This window comes from Colossoma macropomum, unplaced genomic scaffold (genome assembly GCF_904425465.1).
Source record: "Colossoma macropomum unplaced genomic scaffold, Colossoma_macropomum, whole genome shotgun sequence".
Lineage (NCBI taxonomy): Eukaryota > Metazoa > Chordata > Actinopteri > Characiformes > Serrasalmidae > Colossoma > Colossoma macropomum.
Window position 1 is genome coordinate 6636990 of NW_023494806.1, and position 23087 is coordinate 6660076.

At 37.3% G+C, this 23087-nt stretch overlaps 1 protein-coding gene across 1 annotated transcript; it reads left to right on the top strand.

Moving 5' to 3' along the window:
- The first annotated feature begins 418 nt into the window (after positions 1-418).
- imp4 (IMP U3 small nucleolar ribonucleoprotein 4) lies at positions 419-20170 on the top strand. The gene is made up of 9 exons (XM_036598970.1): positions 419-506; positions 6401-6509; positions 7015-7098; positions 9507-9616; positions 9816-9948; positions 13227-13381; positions 17272-17366; positions 18243-18316; positions 19524-20170. Exons 1-9 carry the CDS (start codon positions 504-506, stop codon positions 19634-19636), a joined length of 876 nt encoding a protein of 291 aa, XP_036454863.1. The 5' UTR covers positions 419-503; the 3' UTR covers positions 19637-20170.
- The last annotated feature ends 2917 nt before the right edge of the window (positions 20171-23087 follow it).

Genomic DNA, 23087 nt, shown 5'->3' on the forward strand with positions numbered 1-23087 from the left:
CAGGACAAAGGGAAAAAATGTGCAGTTGTTTTATTCAATGTAATTAAAAAAAAAAATGTTTGATGTTGGGTCAAAGGAAAAGTCACCATTACTTTTAAACTCAATGTATTAACTTTTTTTTTTTTTAAATTTATATTTACTTAAAAAGCTAAACTTTTTTAAACTCACCTTGTTGACATGTTTTACTGAAGATAGCAACTCTGTACATGTTAGTTCCATTTTTAGATTTTCACTTTCATTTTATTGGAAAAAAAACTGAAAAATTATTTTTATCTTGGGATAAAAAATAAAAATATGTATTTTTTCCAATAATTTAAATTTCAATGATAAAGTTTGTTTTGGGGTTCAGTGAAAAGTTACGGCTCATGCGCACGCCTGCATTTCGAATGAGAGACTTTTATTTTGAAAGTGGCTGAAAGCATTGTCCAGTAGGAAGCAGCGAGAGGAGGCGGTCGCTCATGAACGCAGCACGTGTGAGTGAAGTGGAGGAATAGAGGTGCAGGATGGTGAGACGAAGATCTGCTATTAACCTTATTTAACATACCGCATGTTGAGTTCATAGAGCCGCCTTGGCTGTGTATTAATTAACGTAACGGCATCACAGCTCTGATACCTCCGAGAGTCGCTCACTAACGCTATAACCTGTGTTCTTTAGCCCGCGGCTGTGTGACGTCGCCTGTGTTCATAGTGCTCCGTGATCAGTAACGCTTAAATATTTAAATGGTTCTGTTTAAGAAACGCGACAAGTCAGGAGTCATATAGTCTGAGAGCACTGTGGAGTTTTCACCAGCCGTAGGTTAAATGATTTACCGTGTAGCGTGTGATATTTTAGTATTCTTATGGAGTGTTTAGTGTGGGGATTTAAATGACCCATCGATATCAATATGTAAGTTTGTAAACTGCCTTTGTACGAAGGTAGGAACCAAATCCACGTTCTCCGGTAAAGGGAACCTAATAAACTCTCTCTGATGGGACCGTGGCTGCGTCCACAATTGCATACTACTTACTACATAGTAACGTTACCCTACACTAAACTACAGTACACAACACTTAACTACAGTTCACTTCACTACACTACACTACAGTACACAACACTTAACTACAGTTCACTACACTACACTAAACTACACTACAGTACACAACACTTAACTACAGTTCACTACACTACACAACACTTAACTACAGTTCACATCACTACACTACACTACACTACAGTACACAACACTTAACTACAGTTCACATCACTACACTACACTACACTACAGTACACAACACTTAACCACAGTTCACTACACTACACTACGCTACAGTACACAACACTTAACTACAGTTCACATCACTACACTACACTACAGTACACAACACTTAACTACAGTTCACTACACTAAACTACAGTACACAACACTTAACTACAGTTCACTACACTACACTAAACTACAGTACCCAACACTTAACTACAGTTCACTTCACTACAGTACACAACACTTAACTACAGTTCACTACACTACACTAAACTACAGTACACAACACTTAACTACAGTTCACTACACTACACTACGCTACACTACACTACAGTACACAACACTTAACTACAGTTCACTACACTACACTAAACTACAGTACACAACACTTAACTACAGTTCACATCACTACACTACACTACAGTACACAACACTTAACTACAGTTCACTACACTACGGTACAGTACACAACACTTAACTACAGTTCACTACACTAAACTACAGTACACAACACTTAACTACAGTTCACATCACTACACTACACTACAGTACACAACACTTAACTACAGTTCACTACACTACACAACACTTAACTACAGTTCACATCACTACACTACACTACACTACAGTACACAACACTTAACTACAGTTCACATCACTACACTACACTACACTACAGTACACAACACTTAACCACAGTTCACTACACTACACTACGCTACAGTACACAACACTTAACTACAGTTCACATCACTACACTACACTACAGTACACAACACTTAACTACAGTTCACTACACTAAACTACAGTACACAACACTTAACTACAGTTCACTACACTACACTAAACTACAGTACCCAACACTTAACTACAGTTCACTTCACTACAGTACACAACACTTAACTACAGTTCACTACACTACACTAAACTACAGTACACAACACTTAACTACAGTTCACTACACTACACTACGCTACACTACACTACAGTACACAACACTTAACTACAGTTCACTACACTACACTAAACTACAGTACACAACACTTAACTACAGTTCACATCACTACACTACACTACAGTACACAACACTTAACTACAGTTCACTACACTACGGTACAGTACACAACACTTAACTACAGTTCACTACACTAAACTACAGTACACAACACTTAACTACAGTTCACATCACTACACTACACTACAGTACACAACACTTAACTACAGTTCACTACACTATGGTACAGTACACAACACTTAACTACAGTTCACTACTCTAAACTACAGTACACAACACTTAACTACAGTTCACTACACTAAACTACAGTACACAACACTTAACTACAGTTCACTACACTACACTACACAACACTTAACTACAGTTCACTACACTAAGCTACAGTACAGTACACAACACTTAACTACAGTTCACTACACTACACTACACAACACTTCACTACACTTCACTACACTAAACTAAAGTACAGTACACAACACTTAACTACAGTTCACTACACTACACTAAACTACAGTACAGTACACAACACTTAACTACAGTTCAGTACACTACCGTACACAACCCTTAACTACTGTTCACTGCACTACAATATGCTTCATTACAGTGCACTATACAACAGTTCACTATACTACAGTGTGATTCAGTACAGTACACAACACTGCAGTGCACTAAACTAACGTTACAGTACACTTTACTACAGTACACTACACTAAACTACAGTACACAACACTTAACTGCAGTTCACTACAGTACAGTATGCTTCTCTACAGTACTCTATACTACAGTACACGACACTACGGTACACTATACTACAGTACACTACTACAGTACACTAATGTGCAGTACACTAGACTACGGTACACAACACTGCAGTACACAACACTTAACTACAGTTCACTACACTACAGTACACTACAATATACAACACTACGGTACACAACACTGCAGTACACAACACTTAACTACAGTTCACTACACTACAGTACACTACAATATACAACACTACGGTACACAACACTGCAGTACACTACAATGCACTACAGTACACTTCATTACAATACACTGCGTTTCACTGCAATGCACAACACCTAACAGTTCACTACAGTACTGTACACTACACCACGGTACACAACACTGCAGTACACAACACTTCATTACAATACAGTACCCTACAGTACTCCACACCACAGTACAGTACACAGTAGAGATGGGCGATAAAGTGTATGGTCGTGATACTTCGAGAAGCTTTTACGATACACAGTATCTCATGATATTAATTTTTCTTTTAAGTTAAAACAGACAAAGTAGGGGCGTACTATATTCACGTATATTCAACATTTCATACACTGCACTCCAGTGAATTCAGTTAAACAGGACTAATTATGCTCTTCATGTATTCAAACATGTAGTTGGTCAGTGTTTTTTAAGGACGGACGATATCGATGATTTACTCAGTATGTAAAAAGAGCACCCCACCATTAGTGGTCCACTCATTATTATATTGTGTAGTATAGTACTCATTTGGACTTCTAGCCATTGGCTCCACTTCGGGGAGAAAAACGGATTTATGTAATAATATTCATAATTTAGAATTGTGCGTGGATTGTGTGGTACGTTATTGTTTCTGTCTTGTCTTAAAAGCACTCACTGCTTAAAAGAATGATTCACATTTGGAGTTTCCCCTCTCACCCTATACGTAGTTGGGTGGTTCAATGATTGGGGTGCCATGTAGCCCTTGTAAATCTTAAAAATCTTAAAAACTCTCATTGTTGAATCTAAGAAATCATGCATTTAACCTTTCAAAAATGTATTAACCCATCTTAGAGACAATATCTATTACGCAATAACAGGGTAAGGTACTTTTTTTTGTAACCGATTATGAAAGACTCATGACAAAGGTTTTTTTAAGATTTCATGTATTTTAACGATTATATTTCAAGGTGAAGCCAAAAACTGGTTTCTAAGCGCTGTAGATAGGTTTTGTTGATGTTTTAAGGTCTTTATCTGAACAATGCACTCATGTTTGGCCACATTAGCTCCAATGCAGAACAGAAAACATCTTGGTTAACGAACTGGATGAATCCACAAACGGGGTTTGTGTCCCACTGATTTTACATTTACAAAGTGAAAGACATTTTAAACAAAGAGGTAACGTGTCCTTCACTTTCCTCTTTGTTTAAAATGTCTTTCACTTTGTAAATTTTTGTTGATTAACCAAGATGTTTTCTGTTTTGCACTGAAGTTAATGTAGCCAAGGTAAAGTAGTCTAGTAAAGTCTGTAGGTTGGTTTCATAGACCAGGGATTAAGCCTTATCCTGGACTAAACAGGGTTCTGAATGGAGACTCTCCATTGAATGGAAAATGTAGTCCAGGACTTGAGTCACCAAATTTAATAGACAACATTTGGGATGTTTAAATTTATGTCGGTGGACTGTTCTGTTGATTAAACTAAAATCAGTGTATTGATAACACACAATTACAATCACTTATTTATTGTTTTACCATTGCATTAATAAATGAATGAATGAATAAACATGTGGCATTGGCATATACTTTGTAGGACTTGTGGCATGTTGAATAGATGAAATTACATTTTTTAGCTGTTGTGCAAATATTGTGAAATTGGGATACCTTTGCTGGTCCTTTCTGGTTATGTATGAAAAACTTTTACAGATAGTCAGGAATAGTTTTTATGCGCTGATAGAAAACATTGATCTTGGATCTTCATTAAACTGCTCAATTCTAAGGAAGAAGGATCATCATAAGAGACCAGACTTTTTACTGCAGTTTACTACATGTATAACTAAGCATTAGCAAACAAGAGACTTAAAAACATGTGTGTGTAATATAACAGTCCAGTGTGTGTGGAAAGTTACTGCTGTCTACCTCTGTCCGTCTGGCTTACATTAAGAGTGAGATCTGTTACACAGAGGTACAAGATTTTTAAGCATCCTGAAACCTGGAGAAACTTTTTGAAACCCTATTACTTCCCAATACCTGTCATAACACTGGGAGTTGGATGTAGTTGGAGAATATTGGTTAAATCTCATGGGTCAGGTTATCTGGACACAACCCAGTCTTGGACTGAGGTAGTCTGTTAAAGGGGAATTTCCCTGTTTTTTAAAATTCTGCATAATTAAGTGGTTAAGATGTAACAAAGCCATTCGGAGTGGTTTGATGTGAAATTAGCCTTAACATGTTTTTTTTGTTTGTTTTTTTTTTTTAACAATCCAGAATCTGCAGGGTGTTGTAAGGAAAAGTAGTCCCCAAAAGAAAATGTGTTTTATTTGAGATTCTCTACAATGCATTATATTACATCCGACCACTCTTAATGACTTTAATGACTTTGTTTACAATGCACGTTTTACATATATATATATATATATATATATATATATATATATATATATATATATATATACAAAATTTTTTTTTTTCCCTAAACGGGGTCTTAAGATGATAAGCACTGTATCGAATACCGTTAGATATCATGCTATAAGATGTGTGATATAGAGAATGGTTTGTATAGGCCTATTTAATATCCATGATAATTCTAAAATGTTATAACCATGAACGTAAAAAATCTTTGCTGTGCAGCTCTCGGAACTGGAAACACTGCTTTGGTTAGCCTACCTTGCACAAAGCTGAAATTAGCTTCTTATTCGCCAACTTCTTACCCAGATTTTCTATTCCACCTTAAATGGTGCATCAGTTATGCTCTGGTGAATCTCTGGAGGAGAATTCAGATAAGAAGCTGACTTAAGCATTGGTTACATTGGATGGATGATTAGCCAAGCTGTTTGAAATGGTGATTGGAAAAATGAGCTTTAGTTAGAAGAAGTGATGTGAACTCAGACTCATCTCCGGTTTGGCAACACTTCCCAGGAAAAGTACAACAGTTAAGGACAACGAGGGTTAGATTGAAAAGTGACAGTGAGCCAGTGTTGCACAAGTATCAAATATCTGTGCGAATACCTCAACTACGCTTACGGTTTAGTGCTGGTTTGTTGATAGTGCTTCACAGCCCAGGGCCCAACATAATCTGTGATCTGCTGAAATAATCTGTGTTCTGGTGAAATAATCTGTGTTCTGGTGAAATAATCTGTGTTCTGGTGAAATAATCTTGCTGAATGTTTTGGTGCAGCTTCGACGCGAGGTCCGGCTCAGGAAGGAGTACCTGTACAGGAAGGCCCAGGAGGACAGACTGCGCTCCATCGAGGAGAAGAAAGAGAAACTCAAATCCGCATTAGATGGTGAGGCTTATGTATTTTCTTTAAAGGCCTGAAAAACCCAGCATTGCTTTTTCATTCTGTTTCTCGTGGCCTACAGTCGTACTTGTTTCTTTATATCAAGCTGTTTTAGGACGCCTGTCTTTATATTATAAATACTTGATACATGATGGTTGAAGTCATTTTCACAATACTAGATTATGTATTCTATATATTTTTATGAGGTTTTTCAAACAAAATGCACCAGCAAATCACTAGTGTCACATTTCAGAAAGAATATAAAAATCTTTTTCAGCATTTGCAAACATAAAATATTTAGGACCTCCAGCCAGCTGTGTGTAACTGTGGAGTTTATTTAGATACTATGCATTGAGGATTATTAGTTGTAGGCTGTCTATAATTGGTCTAATCTTCTAAAGTCTTTTCTATGGTTGGTACTGAGTATCGGATTGGTTCCAGTTTTAGATGTTATGCACCATTTGCTTTGCAGTTTGAGTTTTCAGGATGCTCTTTCTTTTCCTCCACACAGAGAACCGTCTTATACCCACTGAAGTTCGCAAAGAGGCGTTGCAGCTCCAGAAGCTGTTGGAGTTTGATGATGAGGGTGGAGAAGGTAACACATTTTATGGAATTGTCTTATCTACAGAAATCGCATGTCTGTGGGTGTTTTTGAATTATTGTATTAATTGTGAACGGTTTTGATTATTTAGGGATGAAAAAGAAAAGCCTTGAAAGTCCTATTCTGGTACTGATAATAAGGATTTATAGTTTAACTACATCCTTAATAAGGGGTTCCTTAGTGTATTTCTACTAAAGATAATGGTCAGTAATGGAGACCTTGTTGTATATGGTTCTTTAAATGTTTGTATAATTCAGTTATTGAGATGTAAACCACTCAGAGTGGTTTGATGTGAAATAGGTCATCAACATACTGACTCTGATTCTCTACAGTGGTGGTGATGTGAACCAGGGCTTGCAATGTCTGCAGCACAAATATAGCCATTATTACTATGTAAAACTGTGCTGATTTTGGTAAATTATTTTGACCAATGACAGACCGTCACTGGTCTGCAATTAACTATTAACTGGCAAGCCTGTAATCAGGAATGTAAATATACACAGGGTAGTTTAGGTTCTGAAAAGTTTTAGAAAGCAGTTGTAAAACACTTGATATACATACTAATGAACTCACACATCAACTGTGCATCCTGTATTGCTGCATTGTGATGGAAAAAAAAGTGTTTGTTTGTACAATGTAGTACTGATAGATGGGGCCAAGCATGTATATCGTCGCTGTCCAAAGAAGAACATGTATCTCAATTTTTATTTTTCTATGTCATTTGAAAACGGCAGTTCTCCTTTACTTTGTGTGAAAATATCATGAAGAATGGACCGATAGAAATGCCTCAAAATCAGAATAAAATCTCTTTACATTAAATTAACATAAAAGTTAAGGGTGTTTTTGCCCTCTCCTGTAAAGTTACTATTTTGGAAATACTTGTTTTTCTTTGGACAGTGATGATATGTAGTCAATGGTCTGAAACAGTATTCAATATACCCTATATAAGAACCTGGGTTTGTTTAAACTGAGGGGCTGACGGATATATTAAGGTCACTACTGTTTGTTTTAGCTGTGTATTTTTATTGATTTAATTCCAGTGGTTGGTCTAAATTTCATGCAAATAGCTGCATTTTTAAAAAAGTTTAATAAAAGAAAGAAGGTCGACGTGTTGAACACTTCTCATTCTATTTCTTCCACTGTACATGTTCATGATTATGTGACCAAATATTAAAAAGCTGACAGAAACTGGTATATATAATCACGGGGTGCTGACAGTTCTATATTTTCAATTTCTGAAGCTATATTTACTACGCTGCCTTACAACTCTTGAGTACTGAAATCACTATTTGGCCGTTCATTATGTTTTATTGCGGGAAGACAGAGAAAACATACAGGCCAACACTTGAAATGACAGTTTTGCTCATATTTGTGAGTATGTTATACATTGCTAGTCTGAAACGCGAGCGCTTGAACGTGAGTTTGTTGATGCTTTGTTATGGACCTGACTGAGAAGGCAGAGAGCGTCTGGCATTATCGCTAAGTAGACTAACAGCTGTAGCTGATGTTAGCCAGGTCCAGAAACAGCATCCAACAGTCCTCATCAGCATCCAAATCGACACTGGTTAGCTCTGTTATTAGCTCATCTGAAGAGGCAGCCTCAGTTACTCATCCAACACAGTGAACCTCGGCTGTTTTTGGATGATAAAAGCTGTTTATCTGTATTCTGTATGCTGCTGTTTTATTGGCAGCACCAGTGCTGTCACCTAAAAAGGTAAGCCTACAGCCCTATATATACATTTGTTTAACCAGCTAGCCATCCGCAAACTCTTACAGATACGCAAATATCAAATTTCGAATGTCGTAGTTGGAATTAAGAAAAAAGAATTAGACCAAAACTATCGTAACCGTATTCATAACCATTTAATGAAATAACTTAGCTTTTAGAGGCGTTAAACTCTTAAGACGTCTGGTTCCTATCACCACCACTGAACAATTTTGACTTAGTAAGTTTCTCTAAAACAGCATTTTGTATCAAACCACTCTGAATGACATTGTTTGCATCTTAACCATTTCATTGGAGAAATTTTGAAAGGGGTTTTGCTATTATTGCCTGTCATATATCCATTTTTGGTCCTATATAGAACCATTTTTGCCTAAGAATGTATGTGCGTTTAGGCAGATACAGGTGTGGTAAGGGGTTCAGTTGATCAGGGACAACTTCTTTGCTGCAAAAAGTATGTACGTCTTCACTTTCACTTGTGGCAAAAAACCTGTTCCACAACCACAAACACACATGCTGATATGTAACGTTAGTTAATATATCAGCAAATCAGCACTGAATGTGTGTCAGATCCTGATACAGATAATCTGCAGCGTTCTTAGTCAAAGCTGCAGCCAGAAAGAGACCAAATCCACCCCCAGTGAATCTCTTTAATGCAATGTGCTTCTTCTCATCGCAGGCGTCAGCTCTCATATCGACGATGAATACAAGTGGGCCGGTGTGGAAGACCCTAAAATCATGGTCACAACTTCCAGAGACCCAAGCTCCAGGCTTAAGATGTTTGCTAAGGTGGGGTGAATTTAAAATTGAATTAATTGATTGATTGATTCATTATTAAGTACATCAGATATCAGCAACGTGCAGGTGTTTTTATCGTTACTGAATCTTAACTGGATATCATGTTGTTTCTCATGCCGCACATAAAACAACATCAGCTTGTGGTTAATGTGGTAGTAAGTGTCAGCTGAATTTCTTTATGTTTATACAGGAAGTGAAGCTTATGTTTCCAGGGGCCCAACGCATGAACAGAGGAAACCATGAAGTTAACTCGTTAGTACACGCCTGCAAGGCCAACAGCGTCACTGACCTCATCATAGTCCATGAGACTAGAGGGCAGCCTGGTAAGTGACTGCGATCGTGATGGAGCCCATGTGAAAAAATATGTTGGAACTTATTTTTATATGCATTGGACAAAATGCAGTCTGGTCTCAGTTCCGAGAGCTAGTTTAAGACTGAATTAATAGTCTCCATCTTGAGACTACTTTTCTTCTTTCTTGGGGTGTGGAAGACTTGCAACTTATTCACAAGACCAGTCGAATGCAAAACCTCATGTATTTCCTTTTTTGGAAGTGTTGTAGCCCTTTTAGTGCACAGTGGCCCTTAACACTAAAAGGGTTGTGTGGTTTTATGTATCAAAAAACAGCTTCATTTTTACGTGACCATTCACCAGCTTCTCTTTATCCCTTAAACAGGCTGGTTTTGTTGCTCTGCCTTTAAGACTGCTTTTTTCTGTGGTGTTATCAGGATAACGGAGAATTCCTGCTTTGTGAAATACTCCCCTTTTTCTGATTGGCTGCCCTGAATTCTGCCTTATTCAGTAAGCAGTCCAGGCTAAAACACTCCTTATAACTTCAGTGTGAATGAGAGCTAAACTGCTGTAAGCTGAATAGGCAGATAAATGCAAATGTGTTTTCATGACATTACAACAGTTAATCCAAAACGAGTTAATAACAGGTTAACAATGTTTATATATGAACATTAAATACATACACACACCGATCAGGCATAACATTATGACCGCCTCCTTGTTTCTATGCTTATTGTCCATTTTATCAGCTCCACTTACTATATAGGTGCACTTTGTAGTTCTACAGTTACAGACTGTAGTCCATCTGTTTCTCTGCACACTTTGTTAGCCCCCTTTTACCCTGTTCTCCAGTGGTCAGGACCCCCATGGACCCTCACAGAGCAGGTACTTTTTGAGTGGTGGATCATTCTCAGCACTGCAGTAACACTGACGTGGTGGTGGTGTGTTAGTGTGTGTTGCGCTGGTCTGAGTGGATCAGACACAGCAGTGCTGCTGGAGTTTTTAAACACCTCAGTGTCACTGCTGGACCGAGAATAGTCCACCAACCAAAAATATCCAGCCAACAGCGTCCTGTGGGCAGCGTCCTGTGACCACTGATGAAGGACTAGAGGATGACCAACACAAACTGTGCAGCAGCAGATGAGCTATCGTCTCTGACTTTACATCTACAAGGTGGACTGACAAGGTAGGAGTGTCTGATAGAGTGGACAGTGAGTGGACAGTGTTTAAAAACTCCAGCAGCACTGCTGTGTCTGATCCACTCGTACCAGCACAACACACACTAACACACCACCACCACGTCAGTGTTACTGCAGTGCTGAGAATGATCCACCACTCAAAAAGTACCTGCTCTGTGAGGGTCCATGGGGGTCCTGACCACTGGAGAACAGGGTAAAAGGGGGCTAACAAAGTGTGCAGAGAAACAGATGGACTACAGTCTGTAACTGTAGAACTACAAAGTGCTCCTGTATAGTAAGTGGAGCTGATAAAATGGACAATGAGAGTAGAAACAAGGAGGTGGTCATAATGTTATGCCTAATCGGTGCCATGTTCTGCAGTGCTGTTTGGCATCTTGTGGAAAACAAGCTTGCTTGTTAGCCTGATTTGTGCTGTTCATATCTTATATTAATTGATACACTGTGTGCAGGAGCTTACTCAAAGTTCAGCAGAGTTAGCTAAATGCAGATATATGCCTGTTTTTTAAAATTCTTTTTAAATATTGAAGTAGCAGTCGGTCATCTCCCTTCCCCCCAAGTGTATTGTGATGGGAAGGTACCCAGATGTTGCTGTGTTGTAAATTTGCCACTACAGAAGTCCTTATAGCAAAAGAATAAAAACAATAAAACAGTCCTTTCTGTACATCTTTAAATAGAATCTGCACTGACGGGTGAATAAGAGGTCCGAGCCGTCCTCACTGGGATTCTGTTTCATTTTATAAAGCTTAACGTAACGTTTGAGAAAAAGGAACAGAAAAATATCTTTTAGTCTTACCACCGTTGCGGGCTCACCTCTAACGGTTTCAGCTACAACACTAACAAACCATGCTTTCACAACAACTTTGCAGGCAGAACTGTCCTAACCCGCAGTGTACAGTCGTATGCAAAAGTTTAGGCACCCCTGGTAACATTTCATATTTTGTTGATGTTCTAAGTGAAAGTAGGTGAACACCATCTACAGAGAACACACTTCTGCACATAATGATGCACAGTTACAGTTGATTTGCTGAATGTAGCATATTGAAAAAAAATGCAAAAGTTATTGTGCACTAAAATTTGTGCAAAAAGTGCAAGAATTTACATGTTTCTAGAATGCCCCTCCCCCCACCTATCCCCATTTATACTTTCTAGAATGTATGCAGACACCCTTAGTCAGTTTATACGTTTTATTTACAATTTATACAGTTTTATTTATTGATGTTAACGTATTGCAAAATTAAAATTGGGAAATAAAATTATGAAATATTAAATGTGCCATAATGTTTACACGGGTCAATTTTCACATTTTATTTTTCGTAGTATCTTGTGTTCAGCAAATACAAACAGTATTTGACAGTAAAAACAGTAATTGTGCATTAAAATGTGCAGAAGTGTGTTCTCTGTAGAGCAGGGGTGTCAAACGCAACCACTAAGAGGGCCATATATAAAATATCGCAGCGAATCCGTGGGGCAGCTGTGTTTTTATTTCATTTTCGCTTAACTTTTTGCCATGACTCAACAGGGCCATTGTTTATTCAAAATATGCCAAAACTACAAAATATGCATTAAATACTAAATTTTAAAAAATTGTTTTAGCTAGTTTTTTTTTTTAAACTGCCTATTTGCTTCAACTAGACACCAGGCATCTTTTCTTTTTGTGTAACCGCTGGCCCATAGATTGTTGTTGGGAGAAGGGGGTTAGAACGCACGCTGTGTTGCAGTGCATGCTGGGAACTGTAGTGCATCTTAGGGTGAAACGGGCTAATAAGAATAGAAAATTAAAATAATTTGGCAGGCCGAACAGGACTGTGTGACGGGCCCGACTTGGCCTGCGGGCCTAGTGTTTGATACATTGGCTCTAGAGCATGTATGCTTACTTTCTCACATAGAAAATCAACAAAACATGTAATGATGGTGAAATATAAAAGTATCTAGATCTGTGAAGGCTGATCTGCTGATTGAGTGGAGTTGTTTATTTGCAGAATGTTGATAATCTCTTTTTTTTTTAATTATTTCCAAAGCTAATATACATCAACATTGAACCTGTGGTACGGTCGCAGGTATTCGCTTGAGGTTGTGCTGTACCGTGACATACAGTGTGTCTCTTGTTTCCTAGACGGTTTGGTCGTGTGCCACCTTCCCTTTGGACCAACAGCATACTTCACTCTGTACAATGTAGTAATGAGACATGATGTCCCAGACATTGGCACCATGTCCGAGGCCTTCCCTCACCTCATCTTTCACAACTTCACCTCTCGTCTGGGCAGGCGGGTGAGTCTCAGCGCTCTTTTTAAGAAAGATGGAAGACATGCTAGATAATTAAGAAAATTAATTATGTTTCTGATTAAAAAAGTGCCTCATTTTCCAAATGTTTGGGTCTGGCAAGCATGAAATGGTTACATAGTGGTATTTTAAATAGTATCTAGTGGTATCTGAATATCAGGGAATCAATCTCGCTGTTTTATTTCCTATGTGAGGTTTCACACATGCAAGATTAAATGTTCAGCTGTTTCAAAATAGGAAGTAAAACCAGCAAAACCCCCAATCCTTATTGCATTTTAGCATTTTAGTAAGATTCTGGCCTTAGCAGATCGTCAAGATAAGCTCCTGATGTGCTAAACATGTTTTTGCCAACTTATTATGTGCTGACTTGCTCTACTGTGGGTCTCTCTTAAAATTAGTGTAGTATTATTGTTACACATGCCTCCAGCTTTTCCAGTGGAAATTAGGTTTTAATGTAGTAAATGGGCAGACTTAATCTATCAGAAGAAATCCACAGAAAATTAATATAAGTGACCATATTTTAACATTATTGTTATCAGTTTTGTCTCTATGCTTTTCACACCATTACACACACAAACACATATATATATATATATATCAAGTGTTCCAGCTTGATCGCAAACCTCAGTTTCACTTAATCATACATAGAGTATATCATGAAATTGTTATCGAGTGTATCAAGTAAATGTCAAGTGTTGTGATGTTTTCTTTTTTTCCACCATTACTTAAAACACAGAGAACACAAATACAGCAATCCCCACCAAACAGCAACATCTTAATGAGAACGTTCCAGAACAGTGTGAAAGGGAGAAAACATTCTAGAACTCTGAACTGGGGAGAACATTCTAGAACATTTGGAATGGGGGGTATAATATTATAGAACAGTGTGAATGGGGGGTATAATATTATAGAACAGTGTGAATGGGGGTATAATATTCTAGAACAGTGTGAATGGGGGGTATAATATTATAGAACAGTGTGAATGGAGGGTATAATATTATAGAACAGTGTGAATGGGGGTATAATATTCTAGAACAGTGTGAATGGGGGGTATAATATTTTAGAACAGTGTGAATGGGGGGTATAATATTATAGAACAGTGTGAATGGGGGGTATAATATTCTAGAACAGTGTGAATGGGGGGTATAATATTTTAGAACAGTGTGAATGGAGGGTATAATATTATAGAACAGTGTGAATGGAGGGTATAATATTATAGAACAGTGTGAATGGGGGGTATAATATTCTAGAACAGTGTGAATGGGGGGTATAATATTCTAGAACAGTGTGAATGGAGGGTATAATATTCTAGAACAGTGTGAATGGGGGGTATAATATTCTAGAACAGTGTGAATGGGGGGTATAATATTCTAGAACAGTGTGAATGGGGGGTATAATATTCTAGAACAGTGTGAATGGGGGGTATAATATTATAGAACAGTGTGAATGGGGGGTATAATATTATAGAACAGTGTGAATGGGGGGTATAATATTATAGAACAGTGTGAATGGGGGTATAATATTCTAGAACAGTGTGAATGGGGGTATAATATTCTAGAACAGTGTGAATGGGGGGTATAATATTCTAGAACAGTGTGAATGGGGGGTATAATATTTTAGAACAGTGTGAATGGAGGGTATAATATTCTAGAACAGTGTGAATGGAGGGTATAATCTAGAACAGTGTGAATGGAGGGTATAATATTCTAGAACAGTGTGAATGGGGGGTATAATATTCTAGAACAGTGTGAATGGGGGGTATAATATTATAGAACAGTGTGAATGGGGGGTATAATATTATAGAACAGTGTGAATGGGGGGTATAATATTCTAGAACAGTGTGAATGGGGGGTATAATATTCTAGAACAGTGTGAATGGGGGGTATAATATTTTAGAACAGTGTGAATGGAGGGTATAATATTCTAGAACAGTGTGAATGGAGGGTATAATATTCTAGAACAGTGTGAATGGAGGGTATAATATTCTAGAACAGTGTGAATGGAGGGTATAATCTAGAACAGTGTGAATGGAGGGTATAATATTCTAGAACAGTGTGAATGGGGGGTATAATATTCTAGAACAGTGTGAATGGGGGGTATAATATTCTAGAACAGTGTGAATGGAGGGTATAATATTCTAGAACAGTGTGAATGGAGGGTATAATATTCTAGAACAGTGTGAATGGAGGGTATAATCTAGAACAGTGTGAATGGAGGGTATAATATTCTAGAACAGTGTGAATGGGGGGTATAATATTCTAGAACAGTGTGAATGGGGGGTATAATATTCTAGAACAGTGTGAATGGAGGGTATAATATTCTAGAACAGTGTGAATGGGGGTATAATATTATAGAACAGTGTGAATGGAGGGTATAATATTCTAGAACAGTGTGAATGGGGGGTATAATATTCTAGAACAGTGTGAATGGAGGGTATAATATTCTAGAACAGTGTGAATGGGGGGTATAATATTCTAGAACAGTGTGAATGGGGGGTATAATATTCTAGAACAGTGTGAATGGGGGGTATAATATTTTAGAACAGTGTGAATGGAGGGTATAATATTATAGAACAGTGTGAATGGAGGGTAAAATATTATAGAACAGTGTGAATGGGGGGTATAATATTCTAGAACAGTGTGAATGGGGGGGTATAATATTCTAGAACAGTGTGAATGGGGGGTATAATATTTTAGAACAGTGTGAATGGAGGGTATAATATTCTAGAACAGTGTGAATGGAGGGTATAATCTAGAACAGTGTGAATGGAGGGTATAATATTCTAGAACAGTGTGAATGGGGGGTATAATATTCTAGAACAGTGTGAATGGGGGGTATAATATTATAGAACAGTGTGAATGGGGGGTATAATATTCTAGAACAGTGTGAATGGGGGGTATAATATTCTAGAACAGTGTGAATGGGGGGTATAATATTTTAGAACAGTGTGAATGGAGGGTATAATATTCTAGAACAGTGTGAATGGAGGGTATAATATTCTAGAACAGTGTGAATGGAGGGTATAATATTCTAGAACAGTGTGAATGGGGGGTATAATATTCTAGAACAGTGTGAATGGGGGGTATAATATTCTAGAACAGTGTGAATGGGGGGTATAATATTTTAGAACAGTGTGAATGGAGGGTATAATATTCTAGAACAGTGTGAATGGAGGGTATAATCTAGAACAGTGTGAATGGAGGGTATAATATTCTAGAACAGTGTGAATGGGGGGTATAATATTCTAGAACAGTGTGAATGGGGGGTATAATATTCTAGAACAGTGTGAATGGAGGGTATAATATTCTAGAACAGTGTGAATGGAGGGTATAATCTAGAACAGTGTGAATGGAGGGTATAATATTCTAGAACAGTGTGAATGGGGGGTATAATATTCTAGAACAGTGTGAATGGGGGGTATAATATTCTAGAACAGTGTGAATGGAGGGTATAATATTCTAGAACAGTGTGAATGGGGGTATAATATTATAGAACAGTGTGAATGGAGGGTATAATATTCTAGAACAGTGTGAATGGAGGGTATAATATTCTAGAACAGTGTGAATGGGGGGTATAATATTCTAGAACAGTGTGAATGGAGGGTATAATATTCTAGAACCGTGTGAATGGAGGGTATAATATTCTAGAACAGTGTAAATGGGGGGGTATCATATTCCGGAGCAGTGTGAATGGTGTCTAATGTTCTAGAACAGTGTGAATGGTGTCTAATGTTCTAGAACAGTGTGAATGGTCGAGAATATTTAGAAAATATGTGACAGTCGTGGCGTTTGGGATTTTTGTTTGGTGAAGAATGTTTTGTTGGCCAGGCTTTAAGAGGCAGTACTGAGACTGAACCTCATAGAGATTCTCACACACAGGTGTCCAACATCCTGAAGTACCTGTTTCCTGTACCCAAAGAGGACAGCAGACGTGTTATGACGTTCGCTAATAAAGATGACTTCATCTCCTTCCGGTGAGTTTTTGTTCTATCTGCTTGTTTTTCAGTTGATGGCCTCTTCTTGCTGTCTTAATTTGGTACTCCAGTCACTTTGTGTAGCTTGAGAATTAGTCTGTAAAAACAAACACAGTGCCAAAAAAGGCCAATGAAGAACCACACTGTAAGACCCTTTCAGTGGATGGGTCTTCAGGTTTTTTCGATTTTTGAAAATGTCTGGGTAAATTAATCATCTACATGTAAACAAAGTCATTCAGAGTGGTTTGATGTGAAATGGTTGAATGTAGAGAAACTGTCAAATTGCAAATACAGCCATTTTATTTACTATCCAAAACATGTCATCTGTATTTTTATACATTATAAATTATGCTGATAATGATAAAATAGTGATGCATCTAAAAAAAAAATTTATTTTTTTCAGGAGCCTGTTTTGCATCACGATACACTTCCCTGTCTATCAGGAATAGGATAAAAATAATACATTTTAGGGAAATATTTTCTCAAAATCATCTCAAGATATGTTTCATGCATCAGGCTGCATATTCATAACCATTTTGCTTAATACCTTTCTGAGAGTTAACTTTTAAAGGCTTTAAACACTTCCTGGGTCCTATCACCACCACTGTGAACAATTGTAATAAGTGTAGTGTAGTCAGTTTTAAAGTTATAATATCAACGTCTCTGTTATGCATGTTTCGATATGAGCATCTGTTATTCTTCACTCATATAAAAAAAAAAGGTTATTTAATTTACCGATATATGAAGACGGGCTGAAGCTGATTTATTTTACACATGAAGTTTAATTAGGAAAACCTGTTGGTGTTCGTGTGTAGAGACCTGCACAGCTTATCTTATCAAGTGCATTTCCGCTTAAAACCCTCTTGTATGTTACAGACATCACACTTACAAGAAGACTGACCACAAGAACATTGAGCTGACAGAAGTTGGACCCAGATTTGAAATGAAATGTAAGCAATTTGGACACTGTACACTTAAAGCTGTTTCACTTACTGAAGTAAATGTTCCAACAATGTTTGTCGTTATGGTGCTAAATTATGTTTTTCTGAGCACATCAAGGATATCATCATTACGTAAACACTTCCCAGTTGTATGTTTTATAACAAGGAGATCACAGTCAATTCTATTTAATTGGATTTAGTGTAGTGCGTGTGTTTATGTATGTATATATATATATATATATGTGTGTGTGTGTGTGTGTGTGTGTGTGTGTATGTATATATATATATATATATATATATATATATATATATATATATATATATATATATATATATACACACATTTCACACCTTATTTTTTCTGTCTGACACATACACACACGTGTATATATGTCTAATACAGACGGAAAAAATTGTGTGTGTGTGTGTATGTATGTATATATATATATATATATATATATATATATATATATATATACACACATTTCACGCCTTATTTTTTCTGTCTGACACATACACACACGTGTATATATGTCTAATACAGACGGAAAAAATTGTGTGTGTGTGTGTATGTATGTATATATATGTGTATGAAAAATTGGTGTTAAAAAAATTAGCCTACTACTGTAGACCTTTTTTTTTTCTCACAATAGGTAAGTTGTCTATGTGTTACGTTAGTAGTGGGCAGTATTGATAAAATTCAATGTCATGACATTTTCCAGTATATTCTGGTGTCACAGTTTTAGATATATTAAAGTTTAGCATTAATAAAGTTTATGAACCTATGCTTTATGATTTTTCTTGTTTTGATGGATTTTAAGCAAATGACTTACAGTTAACCATCAGGACTCTGATACCATGAGCAAAGTGCACAAAAAAACCCTTGTCCACACAGACTCAGGGCTACATTTAAAACAGTTTAAATCAGTATCCACAGAAATCACTAAAACTGGAAAACGGGATCACTTGGTATGTCAGTATCACAATATACTGGTATAGATGATAAATCACCAGCACTCTGCTAAATTGTTTTGCATGCAATTTTCATTTTATTTCATAGAAAATTGATGTGTACGACTTCTGTGTATAGGAAAACTAATAGATTGTTGGCCATACCGCCCACAACTACAGCTTGCAGTAACTGTGACATTTGATTTGATTAATTTGTTCCTTTTTTGAATAACACACGATTTTGTCTCTTCCGTCTCGTTCTCAGTGTACATGATCAAGCTGGGCACTCTGGAGAACGAGAACACAGCGGATGTGGAGTGGCGCCACCATGCGTACACGCGCACGGCCAAAAAGAGGAAGTTTTTAAGTGTGGAGTAGCAACACGTCACTGTGGATATTGTGTGCAAAGCCTTTGTGGCTTGTTCACATTGCTTCTCACAGAATTTTCTCAGTGAGAATAGAGTGGGAGGAAATCTAATGTTCATTTTTATCAAAGCAAATTATCCAGACTCATGTGCCACATAATACATACTGATTTTCAGCCTGTCGTACCAGTGCAGTGGGTCTTATTCCTAATCCAACAGTGTTCCTGACTCAGCTCAGAATATCCAGTGAGTTGAAGTAGGGAAACTCACAGTTGTGCAGTGCATTTGGTCCCCTGGTGCTGAAACACTGTCTTTTTTGGTGAATGCTGTACATAAAGGGTATGTAGGTTACTGACCTGATTGAGGTCTGTGCTACTCAGACACACCTTTAGTATTTATTCATGTTCTCTGATGTTCCTCTGTGTGTTCCTCATGATTTTGATGGCGTAAACTTGCCGACCGATGCTTGGTGGAGTAATGTTATGCTCAGTTTTGTACCAAACTGTTGAATATCTCCAGTTACATTAAATTCAAAGTTTTGATCACATGGCTGTTTTGTTATGATTTTATTAAAACTTTTCTTGTTTGCTATTATAGAAAATATATTTTGTTGTTTTTCCTGCAATCTGGATTTGATATCGCATGATGCCTCAGGGCTTCTGCTGACTAATATTGTCTTGCCGTATCTTTGTGATGAGGGTTATTCTTGTTAGCAGTTTTGCCTTCTGGGACAACTGAAACATTTATACTATATTTATGATCAAGCTTGAGACCTTATACTGTCAATGGAAATGTGAATGAGGTCTGTTGCTCTCAACGTGGTTTAGAGAATTGGTACACATTAAAAACAGACTTGGCAAAAACGTGGTCTGTTTTTTCATTCACTTTCATTTTTTTTAATGATGGTATGTAAACATAGTACACGTATAGAACTAAGCAGCAAAAACAGCCCTTTTCAGTTCATTATTTTGTGATTGCATACATCGGTCTATTCAGCCCACAGCACTTCAGCCCCACCCACTTACGCTGAAGTTATAAGGAGTGTTTTAGCTTAGACTGCTTTTTGAATGAGGCACAATATGAGGCAGCCAATCAGCTCTGTTGTATTTACATCAGTCTAAAGCTCGTATGTCTAAACACAAGGCCCGCAGGCTGGATCAGGCCCGTGACACAATCCTATCCGACCCACAAAAGTATTTTAATTTTCTATTAATATTAGCCCGTTTCACAATGCGCTGCACTACAGTCCCCAGCATGCACTGCAAAGTAATGTGTGCTCTGACTCTCCTCCCCAACAACAATCTATGGGACAGCAGTTACACCACAATTCTACACAATTCCACACCAGTCATATCACCAAATACACTAGCTGCATTTCAGCTGCAGTTCAACCAATATACTATATTATATACATGACATACATACATACATTATATACAATATGCACTTAACATTTGCTCAGCAGCTCAGAAATTGAGCCCAAATATTACATTTACATTTACAGCATTTAGCAGATGCTCTTATCCAGAGCGACTTACAAAAAGTGCTTTGTCTATCTAGAGAAAGTATCTTTGCTAGTTACCAATAGGTTAGAGAGAAAGCTGAGCTGAGCTCAGATACTGCTAGAATCAGAAAGTCATTATTGACACCTAGAGAAAAAGGAGCAGAGTTAAACACAGCAGTGCAATACACTACAATACATAAGTGCAGTACAATACATTACAATCAATACTTAACTCAGTGCTCATTTAAGTGCTGTATAAAGAGATAAGTCCTCAGTCTGTGTTTGAAGACAGCGAGAGACTCCGCTGTACGGACAGCCAGTGGGAGTTCGTTCCACCACCTGGGTGCCAGCACAGAGAACTGTATTAATGAAAAGATGCCAGGTGTCTAGTTGAAGAAAACAGGTAGGTCTAAAAGACCAAGGTCCTGGGGACATTTAAATTTTGAATATTTCAAGTATTTATGTAATATTTCAAGGTCTACTACAAGTGTCTAATTTTTTTTGTTGATGTTTTTGTGTATTTTGAATAAACAATGGTCAGCTCAGGTTATAGCAATAAAAACACACTTCTTCTCTGGCCCACAGATTTGCTGAGATTTTTATATGGCCCTTTTAGTGGTTGAGTTTGACACTCCTGGTCTAAAGGGTACAGTTATAAAACAGCTTCATTCTAAGGGATAAAGAGAGGTTGGAAAGTTGTAATTTTAAAAAGAATTATGATGGTTTTTTGTTACATACATGTACACAAATGTCATAAGTGGTCCAGAAGTAAAAGAATAGAATACGAGAAAAAATTCACTCTCCGAACTTGTGTTTATCCTAGACTAATATTTTTTTTCCCCACATTGTTTCGAGTATTTATAAACATTCCCATCACCAAGTCATAATGATTCAACAAAACTGATCCAGGACTTTTATTTTGACATGTATGTGTACTTGTGTACTAGAATGCTTAGTGCACACATAAATGCTTGGTTAGTGTCTACTTCTCTTCTGGAATGCTTTGAGTGTTCTAGTGTTCTAGCAGGACAGAATAATTTTAGTGTTCATCAGCAGAACAGAGAGATTTAGCCGTCCCTGCTGCTGGAACTACTGTATAACAGACTTAATGTCTTAAGTTACAGGTTGATTTTTCTGTAATAAATAAAAGTTCTCCTCTTAAATGGGGTACCTGTAGTGGTCCCCTTGTCCCCTTAGCCGTGGAAGAGCTGTCTTCCCCCTTAAGCTGCTTATAAATTCTAGGATCTGTGCCTTTGAGGCCTCATTTTGTTCGAGGGTGGTGCTGCGTGCATCTGTGTAAAAGAAGTTTAAAAAAAGTTGTTTTTACCATAAAAAAGTGAAAATCAAGTCGAATCTTGAACTCAGAATTTAAAATCATATATCAAAACTGAAAATGTGTTTATCCTCACATCCCTACTGAAACCATATCACTGCAACGACAGCCTTTCGATCAGAAACAAAGTCTCATGGAAACACCTGCAGGGTTTTACTACACTCTTAAAAAAAAAAAAAGACGGTTCTTTAAGGGTTCTTTAGTAAAGTGAATGGTTCAGTTTAGACCCGTGACATATAGAACCATTTAATGCTTAATGCTCACATGGCGAAATGGTTCTTCAGATTGATGGAGAATGTGTTGTCTATATGGTTCTACATATAGTTCTATGAATGTTAGATGGTTCTATATAGCACCAAAAAGGGTTCTACAATTATAATGATGTCAAGTAAAAATAGAAGAACCCTTTTGGTGCTATATAGAACCATTTTCAATTAAACTCTGTTTTCATCTGAAATGGACTATTAACCATGAGTTCTATATTCAACAATTTGCATGCTTGAATGGTTCTTTGCATGGTGAAATGGTTCTTCAGATTGTTTGAAAATGTGTTGCATATGGTGCTCTGTAGAATATAGTTCTATACAGCACCAAACTCAGCTTGTAACAACAGCAGAACCCTTTTTG